This window comes from Lontra canadensis, unplaced genomic scaffold (assembly GCF_010015895.1).
Source record: "Lontra canadensis isolate GAN:19392208 unplaced genomic scaffold, GSC_riverotter_1.0 scaffold180, whole genome shotgun sequence".
NCBI lineage: Eukaryota > Metazoa > Chordata > Mammalia > Carnivora > Mustelidae > Lontra > Lontra canadensis.
Genome location: NW_022631174.1, coordinates 1,905,830 through 1,925,279, shown reverse-complemented (window position 1 = coordinate 1,925,279; position 19,450 = coordinate 1,905,830). Strand labels below are relative to the sequence as shown.

The following is a 19,450-nucleotide window of genomic DNA, read 5'->3' as shown; positions in this document are numbered from 1 at the left end:
AAAATTTGCCCAAGATTAAGATGTTCTTCAAATAAGTGGTTCTTCATCTTGGGGGGGGGGGTAGACGGGAGGGGCAGTGCATGGGATTCCTTTGGGGATCTGATGAGAGCCATGACTCTCCCCAGAAAAATGGACACACAATTTTACAAGCGAGTTTTATGAGGTCCACAGACCTGGGAAGCCAGGTTAAGAACTCATACTTTAAATAAATGTTATGGTTCCTAGGATAGTAAAAAAGAGGGAGATATGAAGAGGAGGGGACATAAAGGTAAAAAAAATCCTGCCAGTAGAAAATGGTTGAATTACTTTCAGATATGTGATGTCTGTGTAGGTAAAATGACAAGGACATGTTCTAATTTACAGAAATCGACCTGCAAAAAGAATCTGGAGCTATCTTGTACTTTTTCCTAGTCCTGGTAACGTGGAGGACAACAGCAAGAGTTTGAGGATAACTACATTGTAAAATGGACATAAGGACATCACCAATAAGCTGGACTCCAGAAAGCTCTGTCTAGGATTTTATTAGACTGCTTCCCCCCCCAATATACCTGTTTTGGAAGATTGAGACAAAAAGGCACAAACTCACATTAAATAAACAAAGTAATCTAATCAGTTCTACAAAGTGTATTTTGTAAAAGAAGTAGCACTAGGAACCAAACAAAATAAGTCAGGGAGTCCCAGCAGGGACTGTAAGAGAACTTGAGGAGATATACACATGCCCACAATACTGACCCTGTCCCTGACCTCTCTCTGTGAGAAGGCCAGAATCCAGCACCGCCCCCTTATGGAGGCCCTGCTGCTTTAAACCTGGACTCTGAGCCTGGAGATCTGATGGAAGCAGCTGGTCTGAAGGGGCACGGCACACCCTCAGGTACTACCCCTGAAACTGAGCCTTTCGTCATAAACCCCTCTGAGTGCTAGTCAGTGCTAGTCAGGAGGTGGGTGAGAAGGTAAGGGGGATACTTAAAAACCAACACTGTTGCCCAGCAGCAACACTATCCGTGGGGATAGAATAGACCAGGGACACCCCTCCTTATATTTCTGTGGGCTGGAGCCCCAGATCCAGCTGACCTCAGGAAATTCTAGCTCAGTTCATGTGGATGCTTTCAAACTGGGGCAACAGGTGGAGATGGGAAGAGCCAGAGAAAAGCCAGATACACAGCAAGGCCCACCAGAGTTGGAGTAGTGTGTGTGGATCTCAGAGGAGAGCTGAGGCAAGGAGACTAACAGCTGATGACCCTCAAACCATGGAACTGTCTGCTTAGAACATCATGGTTCGTTTCTCCTAGGATAACCCACATCTGGATTTAGCTGATGAAAGAAGGGAAAACTTTAAGCGCAAATATCATTATAGCTAATACAGAGCTTATAGGAAAACATTTACATTTTTCTCCAGTAGGAATGCTTCACTTTCCCAGATAGATGCTACCAGCAGTTGGGAATCCTAATAACCAACTCAACTCCCCCAGATCCATTACTACAGACCCCGCAAGGTGAGAAGCCTGAAAGGAAGGTGTAACAGGACATTTCCTGGTCCCAAAGAGGCCTCAATGAAGGTGGGAGATAACCACACTGAGGGGTCTGAGTCTGTCCGCTGTTGCCCCAAGAGGGTCACAGGGAAGCAGCCATCAGGATATCACAGGTGCAGTCCTGTGAAACACTCCCTTATTGCACTTAGAAATCAGTAAGGCAAAACAAACTGACAACAACATAAGGATGAATGATCCCATCCTACTTCTCGCTCCCCCAGCACAGATTTGGTCTCTTAATCAGCCACTGCACCCAGACTACCATGGGCTTAGATCACAGCCCACCTGGCCAACATACGTCAAGAGGCATGGGAAATGTCGGGTGACACCATGGCTATCTCAGACTCTCCCACTGGGAAGGCATACTTGGGTTCCACCAAGCTGTACACAACCATGGAGCACTTGGCGGCTTCTACCTCCCCTGAAGTCTGGACTTGTTCACCGGCCTCCTTTGGTAGAGTTCTATACTACGATCATTACTTGCTTTTTGCGTTTGATTGTCCATGACAGAACTCAGCATTGGGGCGGGATGAGCTGAGTTCCTGATCCCCAAATTCCTTTCCAGCAACTGGAGACAAGAGGGAACATGTTCTGCTGGGGAAAAGCTTTTTGCATGCTCATTTTGTGCAGCATGAAAAGGTCAGGACCCTTGTGCCCTGACCAGCCTCAGAGGCAGAGGACAGGAATCTAAGAAAGCACAGAGAAAAGAGGATTATTGCTGAGTGGCAGCACCAGCCCAAAAGGGAAGAGGAGCATGGACGTACAGAGCTCCTCAGGGGTGGGGATGGGGGTGGGGGACAGACTAATTAGTACATATGGGGCCGAATCAATTCTAAGGGGCACACTGGACAGATCTCTCCAGGTGGAGAACCGACCCGGGCATGTTGTGGGCTCTGCAAAGTTCAGACAGAGTGAGTGACAGGAGGGCCAAGAAGCCGCAGGTGTCTCTAAGACTAGTGACCAGAGATGCAATTCTGGGGTCGGGGTTATCTGTATTTGTTACGTTTTTAAAACAGAGACTGGCTGGGCCCTGGGTACTTCCCTGGTGCCTACAGCACATTAACAATGGGTTACTGAGAGCAGAGAGCAGAGTTATGAAGCCACACTGCTGTTCTGTGGAACTGGAGGGAAAAAACTGTATTTCTAACTCATCTCTCCCCAGTTGAGCACTCAAATTGCCAAGATCTGCCCAGGAAGCAAAACACCTCAGTTTATCCCAAGATTGGAAACAAACGAACTTAAATCATTTAAATCACCACATCACAAAAGGCAGCTATTTTGAAAGACTAAAAATGTCACTTGGAAATTAAGGGCGGGGGGGGCAGGGAACACACAGAAATGGGTTGAGAACAAAATGGCTGGACAGGGAGGAGCTGTAAATTCAGCAACCTACACGCCATGTATCTCAGAGGAGCAGGCTCCCGCACACATGGGCTTCATAATACCAGACGGTCTATTTGTTCACAATATTAAAGGGCATCTAGAATTAGCTACAGTAAGGGATCATAAGTTGCCTGAAGAATGGGCACAGAAAGGCTGCGTCCGAAGATGGCCTGTCACTCGGGAGGGTGGAGCTGCTGGGCCTTCCTGTTGACCACTGTCTTGCAAAACTAGAAGAGAAATACAATTGTTAAGGAAGCAACAGAGGAAAATAGAAATACACTGTAAATCATGGATGGCGGAATTTCAAAAGGAGCAAAGATGCCACGCTGGGGGTCCAAGCAGCTGGCCTGGCAACGATCTACTTAGTCCCACTGTTTTATCTGCCAGAAGTTCTCCAGCACGATGGGCAGGGAGAGGGAGCCAAGGTTCGCATTACTGCTGGTGAGCCCCTAGGCCTCCTCAGCTCCTTAGCCTTAGAGGACAACCGGGTTTTACTTGATAAAATATCTTTCTCTCAGAGCCCAATGGGAAGCAGGGCCAAGTTTTTAATTTCATGACCAAGCCCACTGAGAGCTGCTAGAACATCAACATGTCTGGAGATGTGCAGGGTACTGGGAGCTAAGAGAAGGATGGGGCTTGGGAAAGAGGGGCAGCGTGAAACAGGGACATCTCACCCTGCTCCCAGGACTCTCCAAGCGTCTTAAAGAGGCTGCCTCTGATGAGGACAGCTACTGAGTATGCGATCAGAGGCTTTAAAGAGGAAGGAAATGAAGTACCAGAGAACGATGAGCCCCAGGAAAAGCTGTCCGGCCAGCAGATTTTCCAAGGGTGGGGCAGGGAAGGCCGGCAGTGGGGAGCCAGGAACTGCTCTGACATAGGGGTACCGGGGGCACCCTGCACGCTGGCTTCAACTTGAAATGGCTCTCGCTACGAGAGGGAGAAGAATTAGCTGCAGATAAGCTTTGTTCTGTGTCTACCGCCCCAACCCAGCCCCACTTCTCACTACCGGGTGGGTTCATGTGTCTGTCTGGGCAGTTCGTTATAAGATCACATGTCCCTGAAAGGGTCTAATAGCTACAACATCTGTCAATGGAAGCCTGAGAGCTGTTGAGCATGGCAGTCGTCATTATTAATGGAGGACAGGACGAGGAATGAACAAGTCTCCTGACTCCTTAGTGAGCTGCTGAGGAGGCCCTGAGGACCCAAACTGACCTTCCTGTGGAGGAGATGCAAAGGGAGAGATTCAGTACATACAGTGCAGAAGGGGGAGGGGTGCCTTTAGTCATCCGCGGTCATTCCTTTCACTGGGTCCTTTTGTCTCATCTGGAACAGAAAAAAAAAAAAAAAAAACAAACGAGGAAAAACTGAAGGCTCTTGGAGCTAATGGAACTCCAATACAAATATGTTCTGCCTTCTCTTCAGTCCTGCCAATGAAGAGGGTGGAGCTTTTTTTTGTGCACAAAGCAGATCAGCAGAGTGGAATTCTGCATATGTATGGCTGAAGCCGCACCATTTATAACTCCATGTCACTGGTCCCATCATCCATGATTCCTGTTCCTCTCCCTGCATCCTAGTGCTGGAGTTCTTAAGCTCCTCTCTTTCTTCATTCATTCATTCAACAATATCTATGAAGCAACTCTTTTGTGCTAGGGACTGCACAAAACTGCCCCAGGCCTAAAGATTTGGCAGGGAACCAAAACAGACCATGTCTCTCCTCCCAGTGCTTACATTCTGGGGCAAAGTAGGGGAGAATGAACAAACTAATATATGTTGGGGCGGGGGGAGCTGCTGGGATGGAGAAGGCCTGTAGGGAAATGGGCCGTGGAAGGCCTCTCTGGTAAGTGACATTGAGTAGAGACCCGGAGGAAGTGAGGGGGAAAGTCCTGTGTCCACTTAGGGGAAAGTCCTATGGCTCCCTGGAGGGGCATGTTGGGGGAGTAGTCCAGGCAGAGGGAACAGCCCAGAAGTGGACACAACTTCTCCTGGGGACAGTGTGGAGGTGATCTCTCTCAAATCCTTTCCAACTCGAAAGTTCCATTCTATTTGCAGAATGCCTATAGCACATGGGTATTTTAACTTCCCATTAGATATTTCTTCACTGTCCTTGAGTTTTCTGCTCGATTTTCATTCTTTCTTCGTTCAACAAATTTTGAGCACCTCAGAGAATGACTTCTGGAATCAAACTCCCTGGATTGTATTCTGCGTCATGACCTACTATGTGACCCTGAGCGAGTGACTTCACTGCTCTCTAAGACTCAGTCTCTCTAATAATAAAATAGAGATGATAAAAGCACCCACATCAGGTGGTTGTTGAGAATTAAATGAAGATATTCTTGGATAATACCTAGCAGGGGTATGCACTCGGGCCACGTTAGCCATGTTATTTCTGCAAGGATGCTGCAGTAAAGCGGATGTGTGTGTCCATACGCTCTGAAAAACTTGGACTTCTACACTACCTCCCCCCTCAGAGGTCTGTTTTATTCGCTAGAACTTTAATACGGCTGCATTTTGGAGAGACTCCGTCTCAGAAGCAGTAGTTCTTCACTAGGACATGTTTTCAAAATATTATTCCCACCACATTTCAGACTCCTGCTCATTGTTCACACTCCCTGCTTCCCTTCCATCAACTATTATCATCTGTGAGTCCATGGGGACTCGATCCCAGGACCTGGGATCATGACCTGAGCCAAAGGCAGAAGCTTTAACCCACTGAGCCACCCAGACGCCCCTGTGCTGTACTTTTCATCCCATGACTCACTCATTTTATAACTGGAAGTCTGTACATTATAATCACCTTCACCTAGTATCCCCCCTCCCCTCTGGGAGCCACCAGTTTCTTCTTCGTATTTATGAGTCTTGTTTCTTGTTTGTTCATTTGCTTTGTTTTTTAGATTCCACATCTAAGTGAGATTATATGGTATTTGTCTTTTTCTGTCTGATTCCTTTCACTTAATATCATACTCTTTAGGGTCTATCCATACTGTCACAATGCAAGATTTCATTCCTTTTTAGGGTTGATATTCCATCCATTCTATTTATAAACACCCCCCCACATCTTCTTTATCCATTCATCTATCCATGCACACTTAGGTTATTTTCATAACTCAGGTCAAAATAATTTTTTTTAAAAAAACACAAAAATGTGCTCATTAAATGCTTACTAATGACCACAGAAATTTTCAATTTCAGAGAAGCTGAGATTTAATATAGGGGATCAAAGCTCCTTGGGCCTCAACCAGATCCACGTATACCCTAAGAGTTTACTGCCTTGCTTTAATTTACTAATGCAAAGCCAGGTCCGATTTTCCTACTGCTTAAGATGTAACTTTGTATCAGGGAACATGATAGCTTCCCCAACTCTCAGAGAAAAGGTCACCTCACAGGGTGCCACTGAAATAAAAACACATTATTTTATTCTTATAATAAAATGCTCTAAGAACGCTTCTTTCCTGTTTCCTGGGGCCTATAAGGCACCGTGAGATTTTATCTGGTGTTTGTTCCTCAGACCAAGCTGTTGCAGGCTATGTATACACATACAGTCAGGGAATATGAAAATAGAAACTCCAATCTTGGTTTGTTTGTTTTTAACTGATCTTCTCTAGGGAATAAGGCCAGGGGTTGGAACAAAGGAACTTTTATTCACCTATTTATTTTATTCATTTACAGGGACTTTTTTATTTTTCTAGATTTTGGGGGAAGATTTTACTTTTTGAAGATCTTACTACTTTTTTTAAAAGAAATCACTAAAATCAAGTAAATAAATAAATAGAGAGATACATAGATAAATCTCTGTACCCAACATGGAACTCAAACTTAGAACCCCGAGCTCAAAGAGTTGCATGCTCTTCTAAATAAGCCAGCCAGATGCTTCTATTTTTCTACAGCTTTTGAAAATTGTTTTTACTATGAAGTATGAAATACTCCTTTGATTACAAAAACAAAACAAAACAAAAACAACCCACAAAAAACTAGTAGAAGTATCAATGTCAATATCCTGGTTGTAATACCTGTGGTATAGTTTTGCAACATGTTGCCATTGGGAGAAAGAGATCTCTGTGTATTAGTTCTTATAACTGCATATGAATCTTATAATCATTTCAAAATAAAAAGCTTAATAAAAAAATAGAACTAGCAAACAAACAAAAAAATCCATTTAAGACACTGAAAAACAACCACAGACCAAGCATTCCTGAAGGAACAGATATGAAGCACATGCAGAATTGTTTTTAGAAACTCTTGAGAAAGCCCTTTGGAAAAGAAATTGGTAATAATAAGAGCCTTAAATTCTCTAATTCCATTTGTAGGAATTTATTCTAAGGAAATAATCCAGATCCAAACAGTAATCCAAAAAACCGAGTGCACAAAAATTTTCATCATGGCATTATTTGTAGCAGTGAGAACCTGGAAACAAATGAAAATCCAACAGAGGTCAGTCAAAAACATGTATGTGAAGAGACTCTTTTCGTGGGAAACTTTGTATTCGTTATAATGCTATATGCTTGTTACAATGTTCCCAGAAAAAAGAGGATACTCATTTGGCCTATGCAATATGAATCATAGCTAAATAAGTGTGTAGAAAGACTTAAAATGTTTTAGAGGCTGTCTTTAAAGATTTTATTTATTTTGAGAGAAAGAACGCACATGCATGCCAGCGAGTGGGGAGGGGGCAGCAGAGGGAAGGAGAGAGAATCTCAAGCATACTCTGTGCTGAGCGAGGAGCTGGACTCAATCCCATGACCCTCGTTCCCATGACCTTGACATCATGACCTGAGCCAAAACCAAGAGTCGGATGCTCAACTGACTGAGCCACCCAGGTGCCCCTAGAGGTTGTCTTTAAATAGAGTACACGTGATTTCTTTCTGCTTTTCACTGTTTCCAAAAAAAAGTTTAATGTTTATGTATTACCTTAATATTGAAAAATGACTGTACCTAAAAAGAAAAGAAAGCTATTTCCATATTTCAAGATGCTGGCCGGTGTTCCAGGTGGCCTGCCCTGGGGTCAATCATTGTTGGGCAGGTGAGAGAGAATTAAGAAGCCACAGAACAGTAACATCCTCCACCTACAGGGATCGTTCAGCCTTAAGACACTGAGCTAGCTCTGCCCTGTGCACATGTTACTGGAATCTCACTCCCCACTCAGCTGAGGCCCAGCACTGAGTGGTTTCTCTCCATCAGCTTCACTCTCCAAGCTTCTATCTACCCCAATCACAAACTGGAAACTCTGGGGGTATAGAGTCCTGCCCCTCATTTACTGCACAGGGACAATTACACAGTCCCTGGGTAACCAGTTCAGAGATTAAGAATTAAAATCTAAAAATGATGGTGAGGTGATCCATCATCCATGTCAGAAAGCCACAGGGTGGAGCAAGGGATCTCTACATCAAGATGCAGGAGATTAGAAAGGACAGGCACACTGACACGCAAGTGTGTTGGCAGGGAGACTGACTACAAGGAGGCTCTGAGATTCATAAACAGATGTGCTTTGGAGGGACCAGAGGAATCATGGAGCCCACAGGGACTTGGAAGGAAGCCCCCCTCGGAAGGCTGGGAAAGAAAATGCTGCAGACTCTTAATCATGCACTCTAACTGGCACACTGTATCTCTGCCAGCTTTAAGCAAATGTTCTAGAGGTCAATCAGGAAACAAGTTTTCTTAAAAATTTTCAAAGTTCTCTTCTCCCAGGTTCATTATCTACAAAATTAGTGGCCAAAGCCCCAGGTGGCACTTGTTCACTGAATGAAAAGGTGTCCTCAACTTCTCTGAGCCTCAGTTTCTCTTATCTCTAAAAGGAAAATAATACTTTGGCACAGGCTGACATGACGACTTGATGACATCGTTCCTGGAGAATGCTAACCACACACGACAGGCATATAGTAAGACCCCAATAAAACGTTAGCTTCTATTAGTAATAAAAATATTTTTATTACCACCATGTTCAAGAGATAGTGAGTTCCCCAATATAGAAGGTGATCAAGTTCAGGCCAGTAGGGAAGCTGCAGAGGGGACTCAAGCACTGGACAGGTAATTGGACTAAGTGACCTTTAAGGTGACTTCTTCCAATTTTGAGATTATGAGTCTCTTAAGAGAGCAAGAGCAAGGGACAGGGAGAAAAAGAGAGGGAAGAAGGGAGGGAAAGAGGAAAGGAGGGAGAGAGACAGATGGACAGACACTGCTCTCCTACAGGCACATGTTTCCTGACATTTTTCTTTTTAGGGCAAAGGACTAATCTCTTGATCCCTTGCTTCTCAAATCCTTGAGTTTCATCCAAGAATGGTGAGTCCACCCTCCCATAGGGACTAAAGTCACAGTAATGGTGACTGTGGCCTTAAAGTGACCTCTCATAATTCACAAAAAAAATCCACCCATCCTAGGCTGCTGAGCATTAATCAAAGAATAAGGGTCATAAATCCTATTGCAAATTTATAGTTAATCATGGCAGATTGTAAACATGCATTTATTGCTATTCCTTCCCCAAGCCCTACTACAATGAGAGTAAAGGAGTAAACACAAGATTTAAAACCATGAAGGCAACAAGAACAGCAGATAAGAGATGGCAGCAACATTCTGGAAGATGAAATATGGATGGATGAGTAGCACTAATTCGCAGAGCAGCACGACTAACACCCAAGTGCCTAAGAAGGACAGACCTATTTGTGCTGCAGGTTCTCCAAAGGCTCGGGAACTGGAAGCACAAGTACCTTCCAGGGTGGGAGTGCAAGTAGGGCTGAAAACGGGTGACTTATTTCTAAGTGAGAAAAAAAAAAACAATTTGGCTCTGGTGTGCCCTGGTGTTCCCTCCCTGAATTCTCAGAGGAAACAAAGAACATACACGGGGCAGAGAAACCTCGAAAACCAAACACAAAACCAAAAAGCCATTGCTTTAGAAGAGGAAGATAATGCACAAAGAACAACAGAAAAAGTACTTAAGAAAAAGAACACATGGGGCACCTGGGTGGCTCAGTGGGTTAAAGCCTCTGCCTTTGGCTCAGGTCATAATCTCAGGGTCCTGGGATCAAGCCCCACATCGGGCTCTTGGCTCAGCAGGGAGCCTGCTTCCCCCTCTCTCTGTCTCTGCCTGCCTCTCTGCCTACTTGTGATCTCTCTGTCAAATAAATAAAATCTTAAAAAAAAAAAAAAAACTTGTTAAAAAAAAAAAAAAGAAAGAAAGAAAAAGAACACAGCACAAGAAGTGCTTTATAATGTTTTAAGTGGCACCTGGGTGGCTCAGTTGGTTAAAGCGTCTGCCTTTGGCTCAAGTCATGATCCTGGGGTCCATAGATGGAGCCCTCGGTCGGGCTCCACACTTAGCAGGGAGCCTGCTTCTCCCTCTCCCTCTGCTCTTCCCCCCACTCATGGTCTTCCTCTCAAATAAATAAATAAAATCTTTTAAAAAACACGCTCAAAAAACAAAATTATTTAAAAAATAAAATGTTTTTAAATTCAACAGGTGAGAAGTTAACATTGGAAAATATCTTCCAGAAAAAAAACAAAAAGGGAGAGAAAAATGTAAGAAAATTAGGTCAATTCATGAGGTCTGACTTCTTTTTTTCTTTTTTTTTAAAGATTTTTATTTATTTATTTGACAGACAGAGATCACAAGTAGGCAGAGAGGCAGGCGGGGTGGGGGGAAGCAGGCTCTCTGTTGAGCAGAGAGGCCGATGCGGGGCTCGATCCCAGAACCCTGGGATCATGACCTGAGCCGAAAGCAGAGGCTTTAACCCACTGAGCCACCCAGGCACCTCATGACTTCTAACTTCTAATAAAAATTCCAGGAAGAAAACAGAGGGGAGAAAACTGTGATACAAAGAGAGAAAAATTACAATATAAAAACACATAGAACTGAGGAGAGACCTTGGAGCAGCTGGGTGGCTCGGTCAGTTGAGTGGCTGGCTCTGGATTTGGCTCAGGTCATGATCTCAGGGATTCTGAATTAGGCTCTGTGCTCAGTGCACACACAGTCTGCTTGTCCCTCCTTCTCTGTTCCTCCCCTCTGCGCTCACGTACGCGCTCTCTCTCTCTCTCTCATAAATAAAATCTTAAAAAAAAAAAAAACCTGAAAACTGAGTGGGGGCAAAATCAATAAGGATGGACTGACATCACCCAAATTATTACGCAGTGGGCATCACATACCAATCAGACCAGACCAACCCTGTAAGGACTCAAAAACAAAACTTAATGACAGAGATACATAAAACTAAGCTAGCAAAAGGGAGGGAAGCAATTACTAACTTCTTTTTTTTTTTTTTTTTAAGATTTTATTTATTTGTCAGAGAGAGAGAGAGCGAGAGTGAGCACAGGCAGATAGAGAGGCAGGCAGAGGCAGAGGGAGAAGCAGGCTCCCTGCTGAGCAAGGAGCCCGATGTGGGACTCGATTCCAGGACTCTGGGATCATGACCTGAGCCGAAGGCAGCCGCTTAACCAACTGAGCCACCCAGGCGTCCCACTAACTTATCTTACTTCTTTCAGGTTTTTATTTAAATTCCAGTTAACATACACTGTAATATTAGTTTCAGGCTAACTTATTAAAAACAAAAAAACAAGAGTTTTCCAAGAAAGGAACAAATATCAGGAGCAGACTAAAGTGCTCAGTTGGGGAGAAGAATGACAAAGTTGTCACAATATAAACCCTGAATAATGAATTCACTCCAAATTGTGACACTGGAGGAAGGAAAAGAGGGTGTGAGTGGTAGGTGGGGTATAGGAATTAAATCTTCCATAGGAAAAGTCAACCACTAATATTTAAAGTTGAGAAACGAAGAATTAAGCGCATAAGTATATTCTTTGGAAATAGATGGGTAATTAACAAGAGAAACAACCAAAAGAACAGGAAGGGCCTGCTTCTTGAGCAGGGGTGGGTGGGGACGGAAGCAGGATTTGAGGTGCAGGGCAGAGGAGGACAGCTTCTCCCTTCTAAACCTGGGATACTGAGTTTGAAAATCATGAAAATACTTCTGGAGGTGATGTTTTTGTTTATGGCAATGGTTGTCGTGGTGGTTTCCCACTGAAACTCATCAAGATGGATAGATTAAACATGTGCACAGAGCGTCTGGGTGGTTCCATCAGTTAAGCATCCAACTCTTGGTTTCGGCTCAGATCATGATCTCAGGGTAGTTAGATCCAACCCTGCATTGGGTTCCTCACTGAGCATGAGCCTGCTTAAGATCCTCCCCCTCCTGCTCCTGCCTACCCCCTGAACTGCTCATGCACATACTCCCTCTTAAATAAATAAGTATAACTTTTTTTTTAAGATTTTATTTACTTACGAGAGCAAGAAAGCACGAGCAGGGTGGAGGAGGGGATGGCGAAGGCAGAGGGGAAGCCAACTGTCTTATGAACTCCCCGCAGAGCTCCTTCTCCCAAGAGAGAGATCATGACCTGAGCTGAAACCAAGAGTCGGCCGCTTAACTGACTGAGCCACCCAGGCAGCCCTGTGCGGCTTTCTGTATATCAGTCATATCCCAATAAAGTGGGATTTTTTTTAAATTAAGAATGAAACTAAAAATAAAGCCGATAAGAATATTTTTAGAAGGAAGCGGGGAAAAAAGAGCAAAAAAAAACAAGTCTGAGGGGTGCCTGGGTGGCTCAGTGGGTTAAGCCTCTGCCTTCGGCTCAGGTCATGATCCCAGGGTTCTGGGAACAAGTCCCGCATCAGGCTCTCTGCTTGGCGGGGAGCCTGCTCCCCGCCCACCCCCCGGCCTACTTCTTTGCCTACTTGTAATCTCTGTCAAATAAATAAATAAAATCTTAAAAAACAAAAACAAAAACAAAGAACAAGTCTGAGGTATAGTTAGCACACAAAGGTCCAGTACAGTTGCTAATGGGGTCAAAAGATGTCCCCCAGTGACACAGACTTGGTTTTGCTTTCTCTTCTACTGCAAACTATTTAAAATTCCAATTCTAGGGGTGCCTGGGTGGCTCCATAGGTTAAGTGTCTGTCTTCGGCTCGGGTCATGATCCCAGAGTCCTGGGATCAGGTCCTGTATTGGGCTCCCTGCTCAGCTTCTCCCTGCTTCTCCCTCTGCCCCTCTTCCCAGTTTGTGCTCTCTCTCTCAAAATAATAATATCTTTAAATAAAATAAAATAAAATAAAATTCCAATTCTAAAACGGGTTTCCTGAATTCGCAGTTATCCTGGAGGATAGTGGTCTTCTAGGTTTTTTGCACAATTCTCCACAGAATGGAGGAACACACAGAGAGAAGGGAGGAACACACTAAAAGACTTCCCTAATGGTGAGGGCTTTCAAACTTTGGATCTGAGGGAGGCAGATCCAGTAGCTCCTCTGGAGAGTTCTTCCAGCTCCAGGAATTCAAATTCTACCCAAAGAGTAAAAGGCTATCTCCATAAATGCTTCCCTGAACCCCTGCATACTTTCAGCTGGCCTTTGTCAGGTGTGGGTGCCTAAGGCTCCAGGCTAAACCCCAAAGTCTCCACACAGCTCTGTTTGGTAACTTTTTTTTGGTCAGGACTCAGGTAACCAAAAGCACTCAGGCCTCTTTTACATAGCCAGAATCCCCGGCATCCTGGACATTAACACCTACCACTTCCTGAAGATCCTTAGCCAAAGAATCAGGACTCGTGTCCAAAATCCTGCCACTTCCCTGCCAAATGAAGCTGGATGAATGACCAGACATCTGCCTTCAACAGGAGCTAAGAAAGGAAGAACTCCTAGGCCAAGTCTGCACCCAAGACCAGCCCCATGAAATGGGGGCACCGCGGGCAGTCAGGCCGGGGTCTTGTCCAAGGCACTGCTGGGGAGCTGGGCAAGGCTGGGCACAGTGATGCCTGCCGACGTCTTGCTCCAGGCCAACCCACCCAGGGCAAGGAGGGAGAAATGGATGGCAATTATGAAACAGAGCTTCCTGACTTATTTTTAGCCCCGAGAGGGCAGGAGGGCTCCAGATGGCATTTAAGGGAGGAAGAGAAGCCAAGTGATTGAGAGCTATGGCTCTTACCCTGACTGTGTCACCTGCAGGCTGTATGACCTTGGGCACGGAGCTGGACTCTCAGAGCCTCTACCTTCCTCATCGGAGGATGGCAAGAACAGTGGCGTCTCCTCACAGGTATGGCAAGGATCATTGGAGATGGTGTGGGTAAAAGCCCTAGAATGGTGCCCTCACACACAGGAAGGACATAAACCTTCCTTACTGACGATCTCAGAGTTAGCCTCACAGAGAAGCATCCCCAAATGAGGCAGGAGCATTAGGCCTTCAGCTCCCATGGAGCAGACAGCCCTCCTCCTTGGCTCCATGCCAAGCACTTCCTTCCCCCCCCCCACCACAAAGGGCCAAGGGTCCAAACTCTAAAAAGAGCTCAAAACAACCTTACAGAGTAGTTATTTGTGGCTGAGCTGTTGCTGTCCTCCGTGGGGGGCATGGACGGTCCTCACGCCCTGGGCCAGCCTGCCTCCTCCCACAGTCACCTCCAATACTGCAGCCCAGCAGGACTTCCCCAACCCCCCAGAGTTACTCCCTTGGCATGCGGCATACACTGCCATATTTGTCTCTCTCGATACGCCAAGACCTCGGCTAGACTGCCAGTCCAAGAGCACTAGCTGTTCTAGTCCTCGCGGTTCTCAACTACCTGGCACCAGACCTTACTCCCGCAGCCACGAATATGTTCCTCGAGCCACAGGCGGTGCCCTCAGGAACAGCCCCACGGGGCAGTCTCCTTCATGGATTCACAGAGCCGGGAGCCCAGTCTCCTCCAGGAGCCCACTTACCTCATCTAGCTGTCTCTTCGTCTCTTCTTCCATCCTTCGGATGTCGTCCATAGTCAGGTCAACCCACTTATCGAGCCAACAGAACAGCTGCCTGTGGAAGTTTGTAAAGAGACGCCTTTCTTGCTACAAAAAGGAGGGGACCTAGTTAGAACTCAGAAGGTAGAGGCCACTGCTGCAGCTCCCCTCCCATGATCTCCGTGTTACTAAGCCCACTTTCTTGAAGAGGTCAGGAGAAGAGGTGTCTGGCTGGCTTACACAAATGAGCCCACAGGTCCCAAAGGTCAGTGACTTTTGTCCTCATGTGATAATAGGTATTGCTTCAAGGAGGAGGAAGCCCCCTGGAGAGTACAGGTACCTACCTCAGAGCTAGGCCCTGTGCCCAAAAGGCTACCAAGATAGGCAGCCTACGAACTCATGAGTCAGCCAAGGCCCAGAAACAACTGTGCCAACGGTCCCTCTTGTCTCTAGAGCCCAAGGCCAGGTTAAAACTGGCCAGCAGCTATGAAAGGGGGCCCAAGAATGAGGCTCTAACACATCAGAGAAAAAGCTATAAAAATGCCTTACGTCTATCTGGTTCAAGAATTCGGGGCACTGGAGAATTTGGCTCCTAGAACCTCTTGCCTTTTGGCTTCATAAAAAGAGAAAGACTTGAGTTTTATCTGCAGTTCAGTCATAGCAAGCCCCTTCCTGTTTCCTTTTTTTTTTTTTTTAACTTCAGTTTCCTTCCCTGTCACATGTGGTGCCCCTGGATAGATGGCATAAAGCTGTAGGACGGATAAGTGAAAGGGGAAGTGGAGGTCAGGGAACTCAAGCTGAAATATTCTGATGTCAGCCATCATTGGACACAAGTCATGTGGGTTGTATGATCTTCTCTTGTTGGGCAAACTACACCCCCACCAACACACACACACACACACACACAGGGGAGGCCTCACCCTGGTCATTTACCTTATGTATAAAGTTTTCCACTTTGTTCTGCAGGCCCCACCACTTGAACTTGACAGTAACCAGTTTGTATGCACACATGTACGGGCAGTCTTTCTGATTTACAAGTTCTTGCTGTATTAGAGACACACATACAGGCAGACAGGTAACTAAGAGGGCCGACCTCCGATTCTCCCTTTGCCCATCCTCCCTGGGGAGAGGTCTGCCCATGCAACGCCCTGCCCCCTGGTGGTGGGGGTGTGAACTGCACCTTCCAATTTGGCCCCAAGGGTCCTCGGCCTGTTTTGATAGATTTAAATTTTGCTGGGTCTTCCTCTGCCTTGTAATCCTGAAAGAAGTTGTAGAATTGGAGTTGGGGAGGAAGGGAAAGAGGGAGTAAGAAGGAGGGAGTAGGAAGGAGAGAGAGGGAGAAGGAGGGGGAGGGAGGGAAAGGGAGGGAGACAGAGATTAGATTTTTCCATGAGAGTATATTTCATACCAGTCTCGAAGCTGCTGGTGTAGAGAAAATATGGGAAAATGTTATAAACACGATACATAACGGTTTACATTTGCCTCAGAGAAGCGCTGTGATCTTCTCTGCCATCGTTTGTTTTCAATGTTACCCATATTAACGTGTCACAGGACTGTCTGAGTAGGCACATATTTCCACTGTTTAAGACAGAGATTTTCAACCGGGATAAGCACCCAAATTATTAAGGAAAAGTTTTTCAAAATTCAGATTTCTGGGCTACTCTACCTCAAATCCAGCAAGTAAGAATATCTGCAGGTAGCAATGTCTACAATAGCCAAACTATAGAAAGAACCTAGATGTCCATCAACAGATGAATGGATAAAGAAGATGTGGTATATATATACAATGGAATACCATGCAGCCATCGAAAGAAATGAAATCTTGCCATTTGTGATGACATGGATGGAAATAGAGGGTATTATGCTTAGCAAAATAAGTCAATCGGAGAAAGACAACTCTCATATGATCTCCCTGATATGAGGAAGTGGAGATGCCAACGTGGGGGGTTTGGGGGGTAGGAAAAAAATAAATGAAACAAGATGGGATCAGGAGGGAGACAAACCATGAGAAACTCTTAATCTCACAAAACAAACTGACGGTTGCGGGGTGGGGGGGTCGGGAGAGGGTGGTGGGGTTATGGACATTGGGGAGGGTATGTGCTATGGTGAGTGCTGTGAAGTGTGTAAATCTGGCGATTCACAGACCTGTACCCCTGGGGCTAAAAATACATTATATGTTTATTAAAAAATTAAAAAAAAAATAAAAGCAATACAAAGACTGCTGTTAAGAGAACCAGAGCAACAGATCCTTTTGAAAAGCACTGAATCATCTCTTAATTGTGTAAGTACTCAAAAGTGTTAGGTATTATTTGATTAAATTTCAATGTTCATTAAAAAAAAAAAAAGAGTATCTGCAGGTAAGGGCAGCATAGTCTGTTTTTTAAACCTCTGCGGGTGACTATAAAACACGGCCAGAGTGTTTTATATAACTCTGACTATAAAACAAGTCAGAGTTAACGGACTTGTTTAATAAAATCATTACTGGGAATGTCCCATGTATAGAACCTATCCTCTTGTGTACTATTGTCAGCCTCAATTCACCTAGTTACAATGTAGCCAATGCTGTATGTGAATCAGCCTCAAGGAAAGTTTAATCTTTGGTTTTTCTTCTGCACTGGCTAATAGAGGCTCAGGGAAGGCAAACTTACTATGGTTACTACTTAAAAAAATAGTGAAGAAAACAAATCACACACATACACACACAAGTCATCAAGTATTTCCCAAAGCTAAAAAGATGATTTATGTGTACTTAAAAAAAATAAACCTTTTGTGTTGACTATTCTTAAACAAATGAAACAAATAATTAGATCTTCCCCACCTCTGCTTCTCTCTACTCACACAAAACAACTAGAGTTGACAAAATACACAGAGAGTCATACTCTCCATTAGCATTTCTGCTTGAGAACTATGTGGATATGTTCAATTTGAGAAAATCCATCCAGCTACATAATTGGGATATATTCACTTTGCTATACTTCAAATAAAAAGTTTTTTGAAAAACCCACTCACTTTTGAGGATGGAAGTGAGGATATAGGCAAGGAAAACACAAGACAGTTTTCATATCTTCTTGGAAATGCACAAATCAAGATATTTTAAGCACAGAGAGAGTGACTCCAGGAAAGAAGTATCATACCCCTGGGACATGGAGAGCAAACACTTACTCCCCACCAATGGGCAGAGAGCCAAATTCCTCTGCCCTGATCCCAACAGGCCTCTGTCGAATAGGAAGAGTAGTAAATGAGCAGGAACCTAACCTTTCCTTGCCTAAAGAAATACTTCCTAGGAACTCAGCCCCGAGCCGGACAGACCTGGCCCCTGCTCTCTCCAAGTTCATGGTCTAGCAGAGACTGTCCTTTTCTAGGCGTGTGCTGCCCTATGTGTTACTCGAGAAGCCACCACCAACTTTTTGAGGGGAGGGCATCTGACTTGTCATATATTCTGCTGGAACGGAACCCACAGAACACAGTCTTCCAAACATAACAGTCAGGCAGTGAATGTTTTTTAATGACTGGGTTGGAAAAAATGAATTTGAGAACAAGTTTCAGGTTAAGTGTCATTTCGGCTGAGCAAATTATCCTTAGCACCTACACTGTCTGGTGATATTTCCAGAGGCCAAACAGTCTAGTATCTTCTTGCTGGAATCCCCAAATCAAGATAAGAGAATTCTTAATTCTAATTTAAAAGATAAAAAAAACAACAGCCAAGAGAGAACTTCCCTTTGAGCCAAGCTGGGTGCGGTTCCCTGGTTTCCCTGACACTTAGAAGTCATTTTGCATCTCAAAGGCCGCCAACCTCGTTAAATAGTTCCTACCTTGCTAAGTACTTGGCTTCGATCTGCAATGTCTATGTATATGGCTTCCACGTGTTTCCACGCCTCAGGCTCCAGTTTATGCACCTGCAGGAACAAACAGGACCATGGTGTAGTTTTTGTCAGCTACAAAGCACCCTTTATCCAGACTGAAGACCCAGGATCAGCTATTCCCGTAGCCACAGACGTGAGATTCCCACCAGTAAAGAATTACATGCAAAGTTATCCAAAGGAATGGGAGGAGGGTTTTAAGTAGATACATGTGTGAGAACTACTGCTCTGGTTTCAGCAGGCCCAAACACGCAGGGCTGCCTACAGCACTTGTGTTATTTCCATGTGTTCCTCTTTGTAAAGACTGACTACAAGCACTCATGGACATACTGCCTGTTTAGCCACAGACTGCTTACTTTGATTTTTTTTTTTTTAAGATTTTATTTATTTATTGTTTATTTAGAGAGACAGAAAGAGGGTGTGAACACATGCATGCATGTGAGCAGTGGGGAGAGGGAGAGGGAAAGAGAATCTCAAGCAGACTCTGCCCTCAGCCTGGAGCCCAATGCAGTGCTTGATCCCACGGCCCTGAGATCATGACCTGAGCCGAAATCAAGAGTTGGACTCTTTTTTTTTTTTTTTTTTTATTTGAGAGAGAGAGAGAGACAGTGAGAGAGAGCGTGAGCGAGGAGAAGATCAGAGGGAGAAGCAGACTCCCCGTGGAGCTGGGAGCCTGATGCAGAACTCGATCCCGGGACTCCAGGATCATGACCTGAGCTGAAGGCAGTCACTTAACCAACTGAGCCACCCAGGCGCCCAAGAGTTGGACTCTTAAACTAACTGAGCCACCCAGGCACCCCCTACTTTGATGCTTTTAAAAACTTTTTCTTGGGGCGCCTGGGTGGCTCAGTCGTTAAGTGTCTGCCTTCGGCTCAGGTCATGGTCCCAGGGTTCTGGGATCGAGCCCCGCATCAGGCCCCCTGCTCTGCAGGAAGCCTGCTTCT

General features: G+C 45.0%; 1 protein-coding gene across 1 annotated transcript in view; it reads right to left on the bottom strand.

Moving 5' to 3' along the window:
- Nucleotides 1-506: 506 nt before the first annotated feature.
- PITPNA (phosphatidylinositol transfer protein alpha) overlaps nt 507-19,450 on the bottom strand; it is a 39,160-nt gene continuing 20,216 nt past the window's right edge. The window contains exons 7-12 of the mRNA XM_032846709.1: nt 18,459-18,542; nt 15,827-15,904; nt 15,580-15,690; nt 14,632-14,754; nt 4,167-4,235; nt 507-3,139 (exon numbers count right to left, since the gene is read on the bottom strand). Of these exons, the coding sequence (XP_032702600.1) occupies nt 4,191-4,235; nt 14,632-14,754; nt 15,580-15,690; nt 15,827-15,904; nt 18,459-18,542 (441 nt within the window). The 3' untranslated portion in view covers nt 507-3,139; nt 4,167-4,190. The remainder of the gene's footprint in view (nt 3,140-4,166; nt 4,236-14,631; nt 14,755-15,579; nt 15,691-15,826; nt 15,905-18,458; nt 18,543-19,450) is intronic.